Source organism: Cylas formicarius, unplaced genomic scaffold (genome assembly GCF_029955315.1).
Source record: "Cylas formicarius isolate icCylForm1 unplaced genomic scaffold, icCylForm1.1 PGA_scaffold_3__17_contigs__length_32017465, whole genome shotgun sequence".
In the NCBI taxonomy this organism is placed as follows: domain Eukaryota; kingdom Metazoa; phylum Arthropoda; class Insecta; order Coleoptera; family Brentidae; genus Cylas; species Cylas formicarius.
Window position 1 is genome coordinate 9,678,556 of NW_026844326.1, and position 21,081 is coordinate 9,699,636.

Here is a 21,081-nt window from a genome sequence, read left to right on the forward strand (position 1 = left end):
AGAAAGTTGTTAGAAAGGCACGAAGTTAATTTTACAGCGTTAACAATTCGAAATTTTTCTGCGAAACGACCGCAGGAGTAGTGCCAAATTTTCTCGGCATATTCTTGGCGCCAACTCCGGCCGAAACCTTGAAGAGTAGTGCTTTTTTTTTCCTACGGTAGTCGCTTTGTCTACCGATACGTTTAACTATTGGCAAAATAAATACGGGTCACTACGCAAGTCCGCAGAGCTAGATGAAAGTGCCCTACAAATCTAATTGTTATTTGCGACAATAAAAAATATATGAACGTAAAGTAGCATCGTAAATTTAGAGCATACTGTCTGGCGTTGCAAATAAAAGGGCGGACACGTGAAACTCCGCAAGTACCAAAAAAAAATTGCAGGTAATATTTATGTGTTTCTGAGATCCCGCAGGGACTTGCCCGGCGTATAAATCAAACGGATGGTCCGCTTTTTCTAGTTGAAAATGCGGCAAATTGTGGCAATTTTTGTAACAGTTGTTGATATAAAATTGGAAGTACGTGAATTTAAAGCCTATTTTGTGCAGCGCGACCTATTTAAGTTGGAAATACACACGGGAAATGCTAATTTTTCAACGGATTTTTATTTTCATCATTTGCAAATAATTAAAATCAAATTGAAAGAAAGAGATGAATAAGCCTGCCTTGCAACTATAGGAAGACAAGTTTTGTTAAATTGCTTAATAAAAATGTGTCCTTTGCTAAAGTTCATTTGAAATATCAGGGTGCAATTCACAAAATAGTCTTTAGTCAAGCCCACTAGTTGCCATTTTTTTTTTCTAATTTTTATTTCATATTATGTAAATTTTTCGTCCTCTTTCAAATTTAATGATCTTGTAATATGCAAAGCATTGCTATAAAAAATTCTCATTTATTTCACAACATTGTTTGAAATAAATTCATGAACATGAACTGAGATTAAATTAGTGAGAGGCGATCAACGTCATTTTGAACCAATTTGCAAAAATTAGAGTTAAAGGTGCTAAGATTAACTTCTTAGGTATAACAATGGATTCTTTGTAAAGTGGGATTTTCACATATCAAGTCTAGACCCAAAATTAAACATCGCGAATACAGTTGCCAGAAAACTAGAAGATTGGCAGTTTCAAAGGATATTACTTGGCTGGTTATTCGAGCAATTTCTGAAGAGAATCTTGTAGCCCATATTTTAAGAATTTGAATATCTTAATAGTTTTTCTGTGAATTTTTTACAGTTGCTAGTATTTGTAACACGAAACAACCACTTATTTCTCCTAAATAATAATAATAACACCAATAATATCTTCATTATCCCACATAGTAACAATATAATCAGTGTATTATGGATTTCGTTAAGTAGGTCAAAATTAGGTACACAATATAGATCACGCAAATGAGACAGAAAATCGCATTAAAAAATTATATAATAAAAATAAATATATGACATCAATAAGTAAAATATTCGTTTAGAAAGTTTAGATTATAAAAACTGTTTTCTAGAAAAAAAAATTTCGGTGTGGGTTTAAAAATGTTTACATTACTACTGCTCTTTAGCTCTGGGGAAATTTTATTATACACTCTAACACGTAAAATATTTTTTTGAAAATTCTAGTCTATTTATTTTTTATAGAAATACAGTCTTTCTTACGTGCATTATATTCGTGGAAATCTCCGCTTTTTTGTAAGTTATTTTTATTTTTAAACGCAAACTTCTACGCTAAAGGCAGTACTTTAAACTCCCTGCACGAACTATCCGGCGACAATCCAGCAATACGCCTTAGGACTTTCTTTTGGGATTTGAAAACAGATATGGCATGGCTTGAACTTCCCTAAAAGGGAATACCATAAGTAATCTCGAATAGATATGAGCATAGTAGAAATTTATCAAACATTTTCCACTTAAAACAGTTTTCCAATGTCTTGTTAGGAAAGGTGGCTTTTACTTGATGAAAATCCATTTAACACAAATTGAACTGAGGTGGCTTTTACTTGATGAAAATCCATTTATCAAAATAAATAAGAACTAAAATTTCAGATTTTCAAGAAATTATATATTTTGACATGACAATTGTTACGAAACAATTGTCATGTCAAAATATATAATTTCGTGAAAATCTGAACTTTTAGTTCTTATTTATTTTGATTTCCATTTAACACAATTAAATTAAAATAAATAATGTTCAGATTTTCACGGTTATATATTGTTCTATGAGAGCTGTTTCGACAACTCCGTGCCTTTATCAAATACAAAATATGACAATATTCCAACATCTAACTGGGTAGTAATAGATTCTTAATTGCCGCTATAGGGTTCTAAATTTAAATTTAACAACACATTTAAATGCAGTTGGTCATTAAGTAATAGATTCGAATATCTTATTTTATTCATCTCCATAGATTAAAACAAACTTAATTTTTTGCTTTTTTTTCATTTTGTAAAATATCAAAATTATCATCAAACTTGTGCATTTCTGAATTTAAATGAATGGCGTTATTAGAATCCTTGCTTTTATTTTTATACGCTCTTTTACGTTCGTACGTGCATTTCTTAAATGTTCTACCTGTTTGTCCGATATATAAAAAAAAAACTTGTTAGATAGTTTAATAGTTTGTTTAGACCAAAATTATTTTGAATTTAATGGTCAATTGTATATTGCTAAAGAATGATTAATTGTGGGAATCCCACTTAATCCACTACTTAAGGAAATTTTCATGGACGATGTGGAAAACATCATACATAAACATCTTCTGAGTAAAAGACTTCTTTGGTGGTATAGATACGTAGATGATGTTTTTGCTTGTTTCACTGGAACGGAAAGACTCCTTTTTGAATCATATTAACTCCATACATGAGAATATAAAATTTACCATAGAGACGGAACTAAATAACTCTTTACACTTTCTGGATTTAACTACAACTAAATTACAGAACAAATTAGAATTTTCCAGTTACCATAAATGCTCACACACGGACACAGTAATTCATAATCACCCTCACACACACAAAATGACTGCCATTTAACAATGGTTACGAACTCTATTTGATAGACAAGACTATAACTAAAAAACAGTTCCAAATAACTCGGAACTCTATGAAATACCGAACCCAAAATTTATAAGACAATAAAATACATAGGAGAACCTAGCAAGAAAATTTTGAAACACCCATATAAATTTTGTCTTAAGATTGGTATTAAAACCGAAAACACCATTGGAAAATTTTTAGAAAACAATAAAACTAAATCACGAAAAACTCAATAGTCCGGAGTCTACAAGTTGAAATGTGGATCGTGTCCCAAAATTTATAGCGGACAAACAGGTAAAGTGTGTTCATAGATATAAGAAAGTGATTAACTGATACGAATTAAGGAAAGACCCGGGCAAGCTGTAAGAATGAAATATGGCCGAACAGGTCCGTACTTTGCTTAGAATTTAATTATTTGGGGTTTTGTTAGGAAAGATACTAAACAATATTTATTTAGTTATATATGTATTTATGTTTAAATCTAAAATAAAATGACAAAATAATTTTATTACCTACTTAAATAACTCAAAATTATACACATAATATATCAGTATCACTATTGCTATCATCGCCTGTTCTAATTATTATTTGTTCTATATTATTTGCAATATGGATATACAATTGCTCTGCTTTTTCTATATGTTTAACAGAATTTGCCCAACTTTATTCCGTTTCTATGATAAAAACTTCGGTTTCTATAAGTTTGAGGACATTGGAGTTAACACTGGGAAAACATTCTTACGACGAATAGCAGATTTCAGTTGGTGCCAAACATGTTCAATGGGATTAAATACACAGTGGTAAGGTGGAGCCTTAAAACTGTATGCCCTAGATTTTTTGCATAATTATCACAGACATATTAATTTTGTAGGTTCAAGCTTTGTAGAACCTCAATTAATTGCTTTTTGATATAATCTTCGTGAAAATAAATGTCGTTATTATACATGTAGTTTTGGATTGTTGCTTTTGTGTCACATGATGAAGGGGTTTTTGTCAACTGTCTACTGTGATAACTTGCATTGTCCATTATAATGACGTTATTAGGAGGAATGTTTCGAACTAGTTTGTTTTTAAACCAACTTTCAAATAAATCAGCGGTGGTGTCTTCATGGTAATCCAGAGATGAATCTTTAATATTTTTCGCAAAGAAAGTCCACTTGATAGCGCGTTTGTTTTACACTTATCAGTTGAGTCAACCCAACTCTTTTCCGGAGTATGATAAGTGTCGAACCAAGTTTCATCCAAGTAAGTAATTTCTAGATATTCCAGTCGCCATTTACGAATTCTAAAATATTCCTTTAAAACTTGCTTTTCGTCAATTTTTTTAAATCTAAAACCCATGTGTTGAATACACTTCCATAAGGTAGTTCTGCTACATTTAACACCGGAAACACCAGAATTGACAAACGTCAAAATTCAAAGCGTGGGAAATATCTCCGAAAACGTCCGATTGCTTCCAAATCCCTGCTGTAAAATCCCGGAAATGTCCGAAGTGGCTCGGATTCATGGGAAACGAAACTGACGTGGTAAAGTGACGCTTCCCGCACGCTAGATGGGTGGATAATTAGGTAATTTACAGACGGGAGTAGAAAATATTATATTATGCAACAAGTGCGCTAAACGGCATTTGACTCACGAGTTTTTGATAAACGAGTGAGTTAAAAAGTTTACCGAATGTGTTGCATATTATACATTTTCTATGACCATTAGTTTTTGGGTCCATTTTCGCAAAACAACACGAATACATTCACTGACATACCCGTCAGAATTGACAAACGTCAAAATTCAAAGCGTGGGAAATATCTCCGAAAACATCCGATTGCTCCCAAATCCCTGCTGTAAAATCCCGGAAATATCCGAAGTGTCTCGGATTCATGGGAAACGAAACTGACGTGGTAAAGTGACGCTTCCCGCACGTTAGATGGGTGGGTAATTAGGTATTTTAGGTAAGTAGGTATTTTACAGACGGGAGTAGAAAAAATACTATAGTATGTGTCTTATTTTATTTTGCTGAGAATGAACTCAAAGTTACATTATGCATTGCTATTAATTGCAATTGCTACTGCAACTACAATGTTTAAAGACATAAAATTTCTTTCAACGTCTCAAATATAAATACGAAGTTTTAAAACTCATCAACAGCTGACACAATAAAGCGAAATCGTCACAAATCTGCCAAAAAATCTTAGTATAATTCTTTTAATTTTGGTGGCGTCTGAGTTAAAAACTGAACGGCCACAATCACATAGGAGGTAAGAGTCGCGGTCATAAATCCTAGCATTCTATAATTGACAACAAAAAATCCGCTGGCGCGAACGCATGGCTTTCTGAATACGCTTTGCATGGATAACAACAGCAGATCGTCTCTTAATCCTTCCTTGGTCTCGATATATGGCAGCAGAGATATCGAATTTAATATTGAATAACTAATACGATGAGTTTTTGAAGCCTCATTGGACAACCTCTCGCCAATCCAAGCCAGTATTACTGTTTGTACCTAAAAAAAGGCGTTAAATTTCGTAAAGCACAATACCAAGTAGACCTACGATAATTATAACAATTCCCATAGTACAGACCACTAAAAGGTTGGTTCCGTATTCAATTCCTTCTATTTTGATCTCAAAGAAAAATATGGCAAGCATCATCACTACAAAGTTCAGTATCATAACGATACTGACTAATGCAGCGAACATGAAGAGAAAACCAAAAATGCTGTTGAAATTTTCCACCATTTCGCAGAGGAAAGTATGTATTTGGCTGAATTCTTTGACACCGCGGCGATTGTTCAGCCTTACATTGAATTGCTGGGAATATACCCAAAAACCACAATCCGATCCTTTAATAGTGTTCACTAAGAGCTGGTTCAAGGTTTCAAATCTGTCACGCAGTTGGTCCGCTAATACGTTGGCGAAAAACACCGTCAAGAAACATTGGTAAAGCTGAATGACTCGAGTGAGGTAATATTTAGAATACCATTTCAATCCGAGCGTCGAGATCCATATTGTTGCGTCCGATATCATAAAAGCCAACAAAAACACGTTAAAGGTACCAAAGTGGTAATAAATCTTGCGTCTACTCTTCATGACATCGTGTGTCAGCCGCTCATCGAGAAGGTCCAAATGCTTGAACAGGGTTTTAAGTCGATCACTATGCACGTATCCGGAAACTAGAATTACGGAAACTGAAAACACGGCTAAGCATATATGAACGGCGCAATCCATAAATCTAACAGGCGAGATGATGGAGTCGCTTAAATATTTCTGTTTGGCGTAGATCATCCAGATCGTGACAAGTATCCAGAACACCGCACTCCCGATTGAATAAATTTTGTAGAAGTAAGCCATCGATTTGGGTTTAAATGTGGCCCACAATGGGGAACATACACCTAGAACGCTTCCTACTACCAGTATTGATTTCATAACAGCTACGTTTTTATGAGACTGTTTCATTTCACCACTGTCGTTGGGCCTAAAGTGACTATACGAAAAACGAAAATGTTAGTTGACATGATTCGCGGCGATAAATTAACAGATGTTTGATAAGGTTCAATATAAAACATACATCGTTAATTAGGTTGTTAAAGGGATTTGGCAGTGTTATAAAAAATCCATCAATTTTGGATATGGCGGTGGAAAGACGCGTCCAATATATAATATAATATAATAATAGTCGCGGGTTTGTTGTGGTGCGAGCGGAACGAGTTTTTAATAAACCTCAAAAATTTGGTTTCCCTTAAATATTTCTTAGTCGCCTTTGATAACTGAGTTAACATAATTACATTACGCATCTAAATACATCCCATTTAACCGACGCTCCATATTTAATGGTTTAAAACTTACCCATAAAGTTTCATTGAAAAAGTGGCCACCATCACACAGCGAAAACGATTAAAAATAATTTTGCAATTATTTTTAAGTCGTCATTTATATAGCAAAGTCAGGAGGTACAATATTTCAACATTACGAGCATAGAGAGCAAGTTTACAATGACCCCCAAATAAGTTACAGGTGTACGTAGAATATCGCAATAAATTTTGTTCGCCAGGCATTTGAATCAAGCATGGTTTATTTGACGAAAACAAACGCTCAACGGGACAGCTTATATTTCTTTTTTTTTTTAAGAAGATTGTGGCTGAAAACACAGTTATAAAGTAGAATACGCCAATATAAATGTTTATTGTTTTCTTATATAGGGAAAGGGAAGGGGAAAGTATTATTTTCTAACGTCTTTTTGGTTCATAGGTGAGTTTGGAATCTTGTTGTGATGATTTTGTACAACATTTAATACATTTACAGTTTTAACAGTTATTAACAACAGAAGACGAACGCCAAGATGAAATATGATCGGCATATGTTTTATTCTTGCCTAAATATTATTTATGTGAGTTTTGTTTGTTTATTTTTTATGTAGAAGAGTATTAAAAAAAAAATGCCCACTTAATATTTTTACCATAGCTGTTGTTCCACAGTCAATCTAAAAATATTTGTTTGATTTTTTGATTTTCTTTTTGAGATTAAAATAAAACTTTACGAAAATTTTAAATTAAGCTACTTGTCTATAGGTAACAACAATTTTACAATAATATAATAATAATAATAATATTTATTTTGCAATACAGAAGGTATGATCTGTTCATAGATATAAGAAAGTGACCAATTGCTTTTGAACAGATTATCTAAGGTTATTATTATTAATTAAGGTAATAATCTTGTTGCATTGTATGCTAATGACCACCCTTGGATAATCCGTTCAAAAGCAATTGGTCACTTTCTTATATCTATGTACAGACCATATAACAAAATGGCTAAATTTTGCAAAAAAGGAGTTGAAAACAATAACTAAAAGTTCAAGTTCAAGCCCTAGGCACTGAAAATAATATTCAGATACTTGCATATTATGTCCGATCCTTAACAAGCAATAAATGAAAAATAGTTGAAAATAAAAATAGCATCAAAGGAAAAAAAACACGAACGTTCTCGAGAAAGTCCGTTCTATAGATACGTTTAAATAAGTTTAAGCTTAAGCGTTTTCATATTACGTGATTTTGCATTTGTATTCTTTTAATAAAATGTAAATTCTGATTGGTAAAAAAAATATTTCACAATAGCATATTATGCAACAAGTGCGGTAAACGGCATTTGACTCACGAGTTTATTTGACACGAGCGGAGCAAGTGTTTAATAAACGAGTGAGTTAAAAAGTTTACCGAACGTGTTGCATACTATACTTTTCCTACGACCGTTAATTTTTTGGTACATTTTCGTAAAACAACAGGAATACATTCATTGACATGACCGTCAGAATTGACAAACGTCAAAATTCAAAGCGTGAGAAATGTCTCCGAAAACATCCGATTGCTCCCAAGTGACTCGGATTAATGGGAAACGAAACTGACGTAGTAAAGTGACGCTTCCCGCATTCTAGATCGGTGGGTAATTAGGTATGTTAAAGATGGGAGTAGAAAAAGTGATATTAATAGTATATTATTCCGCAAGTTTGATAAACACCATTTGATTCTGAAGAACTGTTGGCAAACTATACTTTTTCTACTACCATTAGTTTTTTGTTACATTTTTGCAAAACAGCAGGAACACAGACATTAAGTGCCAGTGTGAGGTGACCGATGAAACTGACAAACGTCAGAATACCATGACTAAAATCTAGAAAACATCCGATCGCTCTCAAAGCCATGATTAAAATGCCAAAAATATCTGGCTCGCAGCCATAGGTAACGAAACAGGAGTCTTAAAGTGATACTTTCTGCATGTTAGAGTGAGGAGAAGCAGAAGAAAAAAATGTTGAATGTTCTATAACATTCGGTCTATTGTTTATACACAGCTTAAGCTGTGATTACAGGAATACATTTCTATTTGGCATTGCAAAGACCAGGCAAATATTTATAAAATTTTTCGAAAAGAGCAAAGGCATTAGACTTTTGTGTTTAAATTTGACTATAACGCTGAATTCGTATTCACTAGCCACAACCAAACATTTCCAAAAATGTCGACAACATATTTTACAAATCAAAACTAAAAAACTGGCAACTTGGAAAAATAAATTCTAAATGCCCATGATAACCATCGGCACATTTTAAAAAGTCAGATTTGAGATTTTATTCACATAAACAATATAAAACAAAACCTAATAAACTCGGTGATTAATCATAGCGAAAAATTCGACTTCCTATCTAAGTTCACCAAATCCAAAGTATTAATATTCTCAAACGCACCAATACGGGCGTACCTGTATGTTAAAGGACGGACAATTGAACAGATAGTATCAGCAAAATACCTAAGATTTAACATCAACTGTCTGTGTGATCCGAAAAAAGAAATACTTGCAAGCATAGAACAAGCTCCAAAAACACAAATGAGTACGAAAAAATTCTTTACACAACCGGAATTCGGATGCTATGGATTTCCTGGATGCAGAGGGTTACTAATGACGAAGTTCTCCAACGCATGCAAAAACAAAAATAGCTTCTGAACGTCATTAAGAAAAGAAAAATGCAGTATCTGGGCCATATAATGCGAGGTGACAAATACCAATTGCTGCAGCTAATAATAGGAGGCAAAGTACAGGGAAAAAGATCCGAGACCAAAACTCATGGCTAAAGAATTTGAGTAAATCTTTCGAGCGGCACTTTCAAAAGTTACGATGGCCATTTGGGTTGCCGACCTAGAAGAAGAAGAAGGAACATATGGTAAACATTTAAAATCACTAATGTTTCAATTCTTCATAATAACTCAGAAACTACCGTATACAAACTAACTATACAAGAAAAAACTAGTGTAGTAATAGGCAAACATCATACTTATATTTTCAATAGCATCGGAGTTTCCATTCAGGAAACATTGAAAATAAGATCGTTGGTGTTTTGTACTTTCCCCCTTGCTAGTTGTTGAAGTTTCAAATTTACCTAAGAAATAAGTTTAAATAGCTTACTATTTAGAAAATTTCTGAATTCCTCCTGATATTTGATAGAACTTGCTGACGTTTCGCCAAATATCCTGTTGGCTTCTTCAGAGCTTAACTGAAATTGGATAACTTGTTTCCTTAATTTACATTTTTGATCAAATTCGAAAACAAACACAAAACCATAGTAGCTACAACAAAAATATGGATGGATCCACCGTACCGGGTTTTGGGTGGGCCGGAAGTGGGACGATGCCAACGTCGATTCGGAGAAAATAAACGGCACTGGCAATAGCAAGTAAACTAGCAGCACTGAATTACGTCCAATTAACGCCGAGTGATATTATACTGGTGAAACCCAATCTTGGATATCGCTCGCACTTTGTTTTAATTGCAAATCAATTACCGACTGCTCATTGAAACGGATATTTCTATAGGTTCAATTTATATTCACAACCGGCTCACCGTCTCGTCAAAGGAAATTACAAGTTACTCAGAGAATTCTTTTCTTTGTGCCCTGTCGCAATCGTTTTAAAGGAACTGCAAAATTCGACGTTGAAGGTAGCTGACTCAAATGAGGGCAAAGTTACAATTCTATTAGTATATATAGATAAGTTGGAGCTTGACAGACCGTGTATACTTATATAACTTAACGGAACCAACCAAAGAAAGAGAACTTTGAAATAAATCATTCTAGCACGAGAGAAGATAATCTTTAACTTTACGATTAAGTTGTTTAAGACTCAACAACTGAAATAAAAAAAAGTGAATACTTATATAACTTAACGGAACCAACCAAAGAAAAAGAACTTTGAAATAAATCATTCTAGAACGAGAGAAGATAATCTTTAACTTTACGATTAAGTTGTTTAAGACTCAACAACTGAAATAAAAAAAAAGTGAACTGCAGTTACGTGTCACTATTTTTGTATATATATATATATATATATATATATATATATATATATATATATATATATATATATATATATATATATATATATACTCACAAATTAGGCAGTTCAGAAACACACTGCATGGTTATTGCTTCTAAAGTTAACTGTCAAAAATTCTATAACTCGGTGGATATACAACGGACATGACGGTTTTTTTTTTCGAAAGTGTTGTAGTAATTTTGTCGAATGTGCACGCAAAACGATTGGCAATAAAATAAGGATTTTAACCAATGGACTAATAATAATAATTAATAATAATAATAATAATAATAATAGTTCATTCACAAATAGCACATTCAAAAGAACATTAAATAAGTAGAGATACATAAATACTAAATAGACAAGGGAAAAGCTCACGAAATATTAGCAAAAGAATATTTATTTGTGAGCTGAACAGCATTAATAAATCCAAAAAAATACATAAAAATTTAAAGTTAACTATTTTTTAAATCTGGATATAAAGTCTCGGCTGCTGAATAACCCATTCTTTTATTTTCTTTTTATATTCATTATAGGGTCTATAATTTAATCTACGGTCTAAAATTGAAGGTATTAGTGTCTTATACCATATTTCTGCCTCATTTTTCATACGTTTCTTCCTTGTATATATTTTGTACTAATGAAGATTAGTTATGCGAATTATATTGAACTTATAGCGAGTGTGTTAGCCCAGCTAAATTACCTATATATCAGGCAGTTCATTGCAAGTGCAAATTTAATTTTGGTTAATTCCTAAGTTTACTCTACTTTACAAAACCATCTACTCTGTTCGAACTGCCGAATAATATTAAACATGCGAAAATATTATCTACATATGTGTATTTATTTAAATTATAACAGCTTATGTAAATTAATTATTATTATAATTTAGAGCAGTTTCGTGGAGTTTCAGGGTATTGCGGGGTATTTCATTGAGAATGAAAATATGCGACGAAACGCACAATGTGCGCGTTTGGTGCACTGAGAAAGAGAATATGCTACAAAAAAATGATTTTATGTTACTTTTTTTTGCGAAAACTATATTATGGCATTTTTACTTTGACACGTTCATTTGGCGATATATTTGCTCGCTGTGAATTTCAGAGAATTTTAAAAATTGGGGATATTTCAGGGTATTTTTAAAATATCTGAGGAATGTTGATATTTTTTTTTGGTGGGTATTTCAGTGTAGAATAAAGAATAAAGTTTTCTATTTAACAATGCTGTTTTTCTCCAACTTAATAATCAAAGCAGCTGTTTATGGTGGGCTAAATAACGACGATAAATTTGCTACAGTATACAAAACAAAAAGGAAAACGAAAGTTTGACAAGCTTGGAGTTTGTCAGACTTATCACTTTTACGTTACACTTCATAAATTTGTTATTTTAAATGCAATGCTTTATTTATTTTTGTTACAATAAATTGCAAACCATAAAAAGTGCCGAAACACCTAAATATCTCCAAAACTGCCAAAGCTGGAACAATAAAATTCAATACCTGTTAGTTTTTGAACATGCAGAATTCAAAAATGCAGCGATGTTATCAGATTTTGCTATGATATTTATATTTCTGGTCACCTTTCACTGATAGACTTCTAAAGTCTCCTATGCTCAAAAACTCCAAAATTCTAAGACGTTAGGGATTTTTTTATTAACAGTGGTAAATGTGAAAACACTGCTGTTAGCATTGTTGAATTCTGCATGTTCAAAAACGCTCAGGTATTGAATATTATTACTCTAGCTTTGGCAGATTTTGAGATATTTAAACGTTCCTGTACTTTTTGCTAACACGGGATGCCAAATCAAACTAAACCACTTTACAAAAATGGGGCTACATTATCCGAGCTTATTATTTCAAATCGGTTGAATTTGCATGACCGGTTTAATATTTTTCGCTCCAATCACCCTCCGATACTATATTTACGCGCTCCGTGTTCGGCGAACTGAAATCATATCTGTCAATAGACGCTACTCGCATGAAAGAACTACATAAACGAAAATTGCATAGCAAAATCACAAATGACTGAACATAACGATTATTCAATGTAGTATCACAACTTACACAACTAGGTAGTGTTACTTGTAACATTATTTATTACATTCAGAACGGGGGATCCGTATCCCCCAAAGTGAAAAAAAGCATTTCAAAAAGAATATTTCATTTTATCCGCTATCGTTATGACTCTATGAACGTTTTGAAAAATTGGATACAGGGTTGGAAGCTAACCGCTACATTTCTTTGAAATGAGAACGCAACTTTTAAAAAATATTTGTGCTTTTCGAAAATAAAAAACAAATTTTAATCATTAATTTTTTGTACGAAATTTAACATCTTTTTCAACCTAAAACTCATCATTGGAATTGTCTTTAATTATTATATCAAATTCTTTATAAAAATTAGATAAAAATAGATTTCGATGTGAATATGAAAGAAATAAAGTACAGTAACAATTTTTTATTATTTTTCAATATAATCCCCCTTAACTTCAATGCACTTATAACATCTCTTTATTAACAACTCAATCCCTTTAAAAAAATATTTTTTTGGTTTGTCTGCGAAATGAGATAAGAGAGCCCCTTTTAACTTAACTTCGTCGTTAAACCGCAGTCCACGTAAGTCCTTTTTCAATTATCCAAACAAATAATAGTCGCTGGCAGCCATATCTAAAATGGCAGCTTGTGCAACACCAGCAGTATGGACAGGTGCATTATCGTGCAAAAGACGCACGCCTCTGGTCAGTTTTAATCGACGTTTTACACGTATGCAGTCTCGCAATTTATGTAATAAAGTTTCGTAACATTTGCCATTTACAGTGGTATTAGTTTCTATAAAATTTACCAAAAGAATTCCTTCACAATCCCAAAAAAACGTGGCCATCACCGTTTTTGTTGACTGGCAGACTCTGAATTTTCTTGGAGGTGCTTCACCCTTACGACGCCAATCCATTGATTCTTTTTTCGATAGAGGATCATAATAGAGAACCATAGTTTCATCTCCCGTCACAATAGTTTCTATCACAGGTTTCGGTTCCGACCCACAGAGTTCCAAAAAAGACCGGGCACACTCGACACGGCGTTGTTTTTGAAGAGCCGGAAGGTTTTTAGGAACCCATCTTGCACTAACCTTATGCATACCTAAATGATCATGCACGATTCGACGAACACTTGTATCACAAAGCTTAGTAATTTCTGAGATTTCCTTGACCTTTAAACGTCGATCACTCACCTCTTCCACAATCGCAACAATATCTTCTGTTATGACCTCCACTGGTCAACCAGTTCTTGAATCATCTTCAAGGGACTCCTGCACCATTCGAAAACGTTTTGTCCATTCTTTCACTGCAGAATACGAAGGAGAACTTGGGCCGTACACACCATCCAGCCTTTCTTTAATAATTTTACATGCTAACCCTTCTTTTGTCAAAAACTTTATGACTGCTCTATACTCAATTTGCGTTATGTGCGACATTTTTTAGGACACGTCTTGTTGAAAATGCTGTCAATAAAAAACTATTTGACGCAAGACTTCAATTTTTTTTTCGTAGCCTACCAAGATATATATTTAAAAGAAGACAAAGTTTTATCGTGATACTGGAGCTGCATCTATGTCAGGCCGGGAATTTTTGGCGCTAACCTCGTATGTTTGGTAACAAATGCAGCACATATTAGATAAAAAATTGAATGCATACAGAATAACTGTTAAAGGTAAGCCACGTCTTTAAAAGTAAACTTGAAGCATGAAAAATAAAAAATTGAACGACTCACCCCCGCAAATAAATTACTATCGCGTATACTTAATTCCCAATCGGAAATGGCGAGGATGGGCTGGGCACTTCTAATCACCTGCTATTACCAAAATACCGATAAAGTAAACTCGGTTAGACGCAGATAATATATGTATATTTTCAGAGAACCATGGATCATATATATTAGCATCTCTACCTTTATCGAATCAAATTACATTATTATCGAATTACAAATACTTAGGAAGACAGGAATTAAACAGTGAGATTTTAAATTTGTTTGTTGTAAACCTGTTAAAATAAATTACGTATTACATTATTAAAAAACAATAACAAAAACAGCTTTTGTATCTTCGAAGTTTTAAGAGTTCCGCCCTTTATATTTCATTACAAACGTTAAACATTAGTATTTAAATTATTTCTCCCCAAAAAATGTTAATAAGTTGAAAAATTATATAAAAAAAAAAAACGATTCTTCCGATCGAGTTTTGAATGAATTTCGTACAAGCGGAAAAGCTCTTTGTTCTTTCAAGGGGTCCTTCTCATCCCTTAAACAGACAATCTAAAAACTTTTGCTGGCGAGAAGATACGCTTTTTTTTTATTGCCGGATTATTTTCTTTTTCGTAAACAATCTCTTCTCCAACGTACAGTTTGATCTTTTTCACGATCAGTCTTTCCAATCTGTTTTCCCATCCGACGTCCAATTTAGTAAATATCCCCTTTAATTGTACGGGATTTTGTTATTGAAATAAATAAAAAGAATTACATATAATCCTACCGTCACGAAAAACGCGATATATATAGAAAAATATAATATATAGGATGCAACAAAATATGATATAACAAGTAAGTTGTTTTGTAAGTTTGAAAATGTAAAACACCCTACAAGCGATAAGCCAATCTTCAACATAAATTTCAGAAGGAAAACTCCTTTTCCGTTTACGACGATTGAAATATAATTGAACGGAATAATGTTGAAAATAATATTACATTTTTCAAATTTTTTTAAAACAATCAAGATATTTGAGAATCTATTGGAAGTATGGGGGACCTGAACTTACCTACCATGATTTTTTTTCAGAAATCCAAAACTGAAATAATAAACAGGATGTTTTATTTAAAATTAGTCAGTTAGGGAGATACCCTGTATAATGTTGTTTGTTCATCCATGCATTTAAATTTAATAAATTGTTCTATGTCTAGTGTCTATTCAAGATAAAGACCTGAATATAATAAACAAAAATCGCAGCGTAAAGTTCTTGCGTTGGATTTACTGACCGGTAAGCAATAGTTTTTGAAAGTAAGGTGGCATAAATACACCAGAATAATGAGTGTCTGTCAAGTTTCCCCTACATATACATTTTATGTAACAATATCCACATTGCACAGCTCTGTGCAAAATAAGCTTTTTAATGGGGGAGTAAATTTTATGTTTTTCCCCAGCAAGAAAGTATTAATTTGGTTGAAGTTGGGCAGGAATTTTGAAATTTTGGAAGGTCATTAACCTTCACCAAAGTTGCACGAAATTGCAAGAATATCGTGTGAGAGAGCAGAAGAATTTCTTTTGTTTGTGGGGGGAAAAATTCAAGTTTGCCCTTCATTATAAGGGTAGCTGATTTCATTTAAAAAATGTATATAAAATTTTGTTTGGCGTATGCAAAACGTGCGCATATTTTGTTTATGGCGACATCGAAAATATATCGGGGAGAAGCTTGGCGGACAGACCGAATAGACATATGATTTTAAATTGGCAAGAAGAGTGGCCTGTCATTCACATGCCCAAGCGTTATTGCATTATGAAAACCTTTTGAAAAATTTTCTAAACCACAACTACATAATTAGTATAGTATACTACGTAATGCGAGAGAATTATAAAACCCTTATTGAATTGTAAAACTTAATGGTTTTAAGAGTATCCCATGCCTATGATGATTGTCAACTATCCCGAGAGTGTCAGGTAGGTAGTTGACCTATCCGGGTCTTAGCTCTTAAAATTATAATTATTATTACTTTCCGGCAGCTGTTGCCAAAGTTCAGACTTTACTTTACTTTACTTAAAAAAAGAAATGCCTACATTGCACAAAATAATGTTTAAAATTAAAAAAGATGATTTCATTTCACCCATGGGTAAGAAGAAATTGTGAAAAACTTTGAAGAAAATGAATTTTCGTGGTGAAAAAAACTAAAAACAGATCGTCACGATTAACAGAAAAATAGGAATTTATCTGCTAGTGCGACAATATTTAAAAACGATTAGACTCGATATTGAAGGGAAACATAAATATCTATTATTTGGACGAAACTTGGATAAATGACGGATATATTGTTGGTAAAACATCCTAGGTTGTTCCACTAGAATAAAACCAGCATTCGCAAAAGGTAATTAGTCACATTGGTAGCAAAAACGTAATTGTCGGTGGCAGAGGGGGCGTAAGACGTGGGCGACGCGACGTGGGCCACCGCCTACGGCCTCGCGATACAAGAGGCCTTGCGCCTCAAAAATTTTTAAGCATTGCTTTAAAGCGAGAATAAAATGAAAAAAGATATAAATTAATTTTGTTGTGTATGTATGTATAAATTCTTAGTCTGGCAACATTTGCCGCCGACCATTGCGGGGATTTCCTTGTTTAATTTGTTTACTTTTTTTACTAGGAAGGCAACCAATCAAATCAAAGTACGCAACGCAGTCGCTATATGCTGTACTTTTGGATCACATGTATCAGAGATCTCAGGGTTCCGAGCCTCTGAGGTCTCACGACATTCCCAGACTGCCTTGGCAAAAGATAGCTGCAGATATTTTCCAATTTCAATCAGAGTGTTACCTCTTAATTGTTGATTACTATTCAAAATTTGTGGAAGTTGTTAATTTGAATCAAACTTTAACCTCTCAAAATTTAATTAACAAATTCAAATCAATTTTTTCACGTTTTGGTATTCCCAAAATTTTAATAACAGATAATGCAAACAATTTTTTTCATAGAATTTAAGAATTTTTCAAAAAATTGGGAGTTTCAACATGTTACTTCTTATCCTTCGTATCCTCATTCAAATGCACAAGTCGAAAGGACGGTACAATCTGTTATAAACTTACTTAAAAAGTGCTTTTTCAATAAGGAAGATCCATATTTAGGTTTACTAAACTTTAAAAATACACCTTTGGATGGTGAGAACTCTTCAGCAAATGCTCTTATGAATCGAAACTTAAGATCTGTAGTTCCAGAGATAAATAATTAATTTTCAAAAAATTTCAACTAGAAAAAGTTTAATTCTCACATAAAAAAAACCATCAAAATCAAAAGAAATATTATGACAAAAATAAACAAGCTTTAGCACCTTTCAACAACAACTCTCTAGTAAAAATTCAAATAAAGCCTAAAACACCATGGCAAAATGGTAAAATTTTAAGAAAAGTAGCTTTTAGATCTTATTTGGTACAGCTGGAGAATGGCTCTATTTTTAAACGTAACAGAAAATTCTTCCATCTCGAAGCTCAAGAGAGACGAGGAGTTTTCCTGACTTATTTTCAGAAAATAATTTTCATAATAATAGATATTTTTTGAAAATAGTCAATAATTCAAACAAAAATTCAAACAAAATTCTCCTATACAGAATGATTCTGATAGAGAATATATACAGGCTGATCCTGGTGTAAGCAACAACTGTGGTAACAACTTAAATGTAAATAGCTGTAGTGACAATGACAGGCTTGTGAACTGTAGTTCTAGTTCTTTTTTAAATTCTAGTTTTATAAATTCCAACTCTGACAAAGAAAAAACTCCAAAGAATGTATTTAACTCTTTTGACAACTATAAATTGCAAAATTTAGTGAATAAAAAAAACTTTTAGATGATGCTAGTTCAACAAATAAAAAAATTGACGAAAATAATTTATTGTTAAACTCAGACATACCCAGCACTTCTAAACTCAATTTTTCTTAAAAAACTCCAAAGAAGGGGAGGAGAGTCGTAGAACTAGATCTGGACGAAGTATGAAAATTCCACTGAAACTCTCTGACTATGTCATAGACACTAGTCCAGAGTCTTAAAAAAATAATAATAATGAAGTTGTTTTTTTCTTGCTTATACAACTTTTGTACTCTCACACTTTACATAAAGTGAGAACTTCTTCTTTCATCAACTTCAAACTCACCTCACACAAGGTAACCATCATTATTTTAGTTTCTCGGTTGGTCCAAATAAAACTCAACTTCTCTTTATATATATAACGAATTATATTTTGTCAATGTAATAAATTTACTATTTAACTTTAGCTTTTACTAATTAACATTAATTAGAATTTAACATCAAAAAACCAATTTTAAATTTAAAATAAAATCACTGCAGCTATAAATTTGTCTGTCTACAGTTTTGTACATATATGTAAATTGACCATAAAAGTGATAGAATATTGTGATATTAGATATAACTTTGAATTGTTTATTAAACTGAGTCTGGTAATTGGTAATAAGTAAATAACGCAGTAATTACTTGTATATAAAATTATACGCATTACAATATCTTTTGAAGGAAACCAAAGCTTCAAGGGTAAAAAACGTATCGACTTTTTAAGTTTTTAAAACTAGCAGGTAGTAAGGACTATCTTAAAGATTTTTGTTTGAAAACTAATTTAAATTTAGGTTTTACAAATTGTAAATTACAATATTATGTAGATAAAACTGCAAAAAAATTGCTTTTGATTACAGGTTATAGATACGACGTTATCGACATGTCCGGCCGAGATGGAGATATTGGAAGAAAATGGGAGTCTGGATCAGCAAAACAAACAAATTCAGCCATAATCAGACAAAATTAAGCAACAGCACGATTTAAAGTGACGAACATAATTTTTTGCGCAATTACGCAATCCCTTTAAAAATAATCACTTAATCAAGAAATCAGAAACTGTCAATATTTTAAAATATGTTAACATGATATTTTACCATAGGTCATTGACCCCTATGGTGGTACCTTATACAACATGAAGAAAATATTTAAAATCTTAAATGATGTCCTGACTGCTATCCTGATTGCATAAATATCAGTGGCAGAATCAACGTCAGTACTATGGTGCCATAAGACTATAAGTCTCCTTTGAAAGCCAATATTTAATTTATTAGTATTGTTATTTCCACCTTTGTATTTACGAATTGTAATTTTTCTTTAATAGTAATCTTATTTGTATTTTTATGAATAAAAACTGGACAGTGTTAATTGTTTTATTTCTTCAAATCCGTCTTCAGGTCGCCATAGAACAGCGCCTCGCGAAATCTGTCTTGCCCACACCAAATTTAGGTCTTGCCCCGCCACTGGTCGGTGGAAGCTCACTAATACATCAGTCAAAATGGGCTGGAGTAGTTTTTTAACACTACTTCCAGAAAATCCTATTCCTAGCTAATACTCAAAAAGTCTGAAAAATTACTCACTTCTTCTTGGAAAAAAAGATCTGTTGAAAAAGGGACTGCTGGGGATTGTAAATTTGAATAAGCCTCTTCGTACGAAATTTGTTACTGAGAAAATCGCCTCATCGCCATCACCGCCATATCACTTTGAACTAAACCCCTTATAGCAAGGCATAATACCACTTTTGATATGCTAGAGAACACTGTAAAGAGCCTTATTATTTCTTTGTATTCGGTATTATTTATCTAGATTTTTCTACTTTCATATTATTCTTACCTCTATATAAGTTTTTATTTTTTGCTTGCTTGCGTAAAACTTATGCTTTTGTAGTCAGTTTCACTAAAAGATGTTATAGAAAAATGTGTCAGAAGCATATTTTTCCACTTTGAAAACATAAAGAAACAAATAATATTGCCTGAACTGTCCCAATGAAAGTTAAATGAAGTGTGAGTTACTAGTTTTATTAAATCAAAAAAATCATCGTAACTCATTTCTACGACTTTATAAGGAGTGTTAATCTTCTGCGCGCTTTTTACCAATATTACATACTCTGCAACGATCACAGACACACTAGGTTATGTGCCGGTTTTGCCGGTAATATTGTTAAAAAACGCGGGAAATTCAATAGTGGCACTAACTCCCTCTTGCGGAACTGAAGTAAAATAACTATATGCCGGTATTGTTCGTTGTTAAAATACCAATGTGCCAGTTTTATGGTACAATTAACTAAAAGCAGCAATTTTTTGATATGTGAGCGAGAGCGATAAGCGAGAGCGATAAGCGTGAGCGTAAGAATTGCAGAAAACTTCCAATTGAAAGAAATGGAATACTTGCCGCTGCTTTTAAATACTTTTTAGCGCTGGAAAAGGCCAAACCATCGCACTGATATTCGTTGTCACAACGGTTGATATTCAGCTAACAGGATTTAAAACGACGTCGATTCGTTCTGGCATTAATTAGACAAAAGCGCTTTAAAATTACGTTTTCAAAAAGCCGCAAAACGCAATCACAAAAGTCGACGTCGGAGAGCGAGCAAATCGTTAATCTATTATTAAAAATAAATA

General features: G+C 32.8%; 1 protein-coding gene across 4 annotated transcripts; it reads right to left on the reverse strand.

The window, feature by feature from the left end:
• Nucleotides 1-5,024: 5,024 nt before the first annotated feature.
• Nucleotides 5,025-20,987, reverse strand: LOC132699670 (uncharacterized). Of its 4 annotated transcripts, none has more exons than XM_060666515.1 (4): nucleotides 20,294-20,987; nucleotides 20,041-20,219; nucleotides 5,571-6,501; nucleotides 5,025-5,521 (listed from the first exon to the last, which is right to left on the reverse strand). In XM_060666515.1, exons 3-4 carry the CDS (start codon nucleotides 6,471-6,473, stop codon nucleotides 5,210-5,212), a joined length of 1,215 nt encoding a protein of 404 aa, XP_060522498.1. In that variant the 5' UTR covers nucleotides 6,474-6,501; nucleotides 20,041-20,219; nucleotides 20,294-20,987; the 3' UTR covers nucleotides 5,025-5,209. The 4 variants fall into 4 exon arrangements, with proteins under 4 accessions (XP_060522498.1, XP_060522501.1, XP_060522499.1 ...); XM_060666518.1 differs by lacking the exon at nucleotides 20,041-20,219 and having other exon boundaries at nucleotides 20,294-20,356; nucleotides 20,852-20,864; XM_060666516.1 differs by lacking the exon at nucleotides 20,041-20,219.
• Between the last annotated feature and the right edge of the window lie 94 nt (nucleotides 20,988-21,081).

Bases quoted from the DNA above. Each gene is read 5' to 3' on its own strand.
- LOC132699670 (XM_060666516.1), bottom strand. From the start codon at position 6,473: ATGAAACAGTCTCATAAAAACGTAGCTGTTATGAAATCAATACTGGTA. The intron at 5,522-5,570 runs GTAGGTCTACTT...GCCTTTTTTTAG, and splicing joins TGGGAATTGTTATAATTATC to GTACAAACAGTAATACTGGC.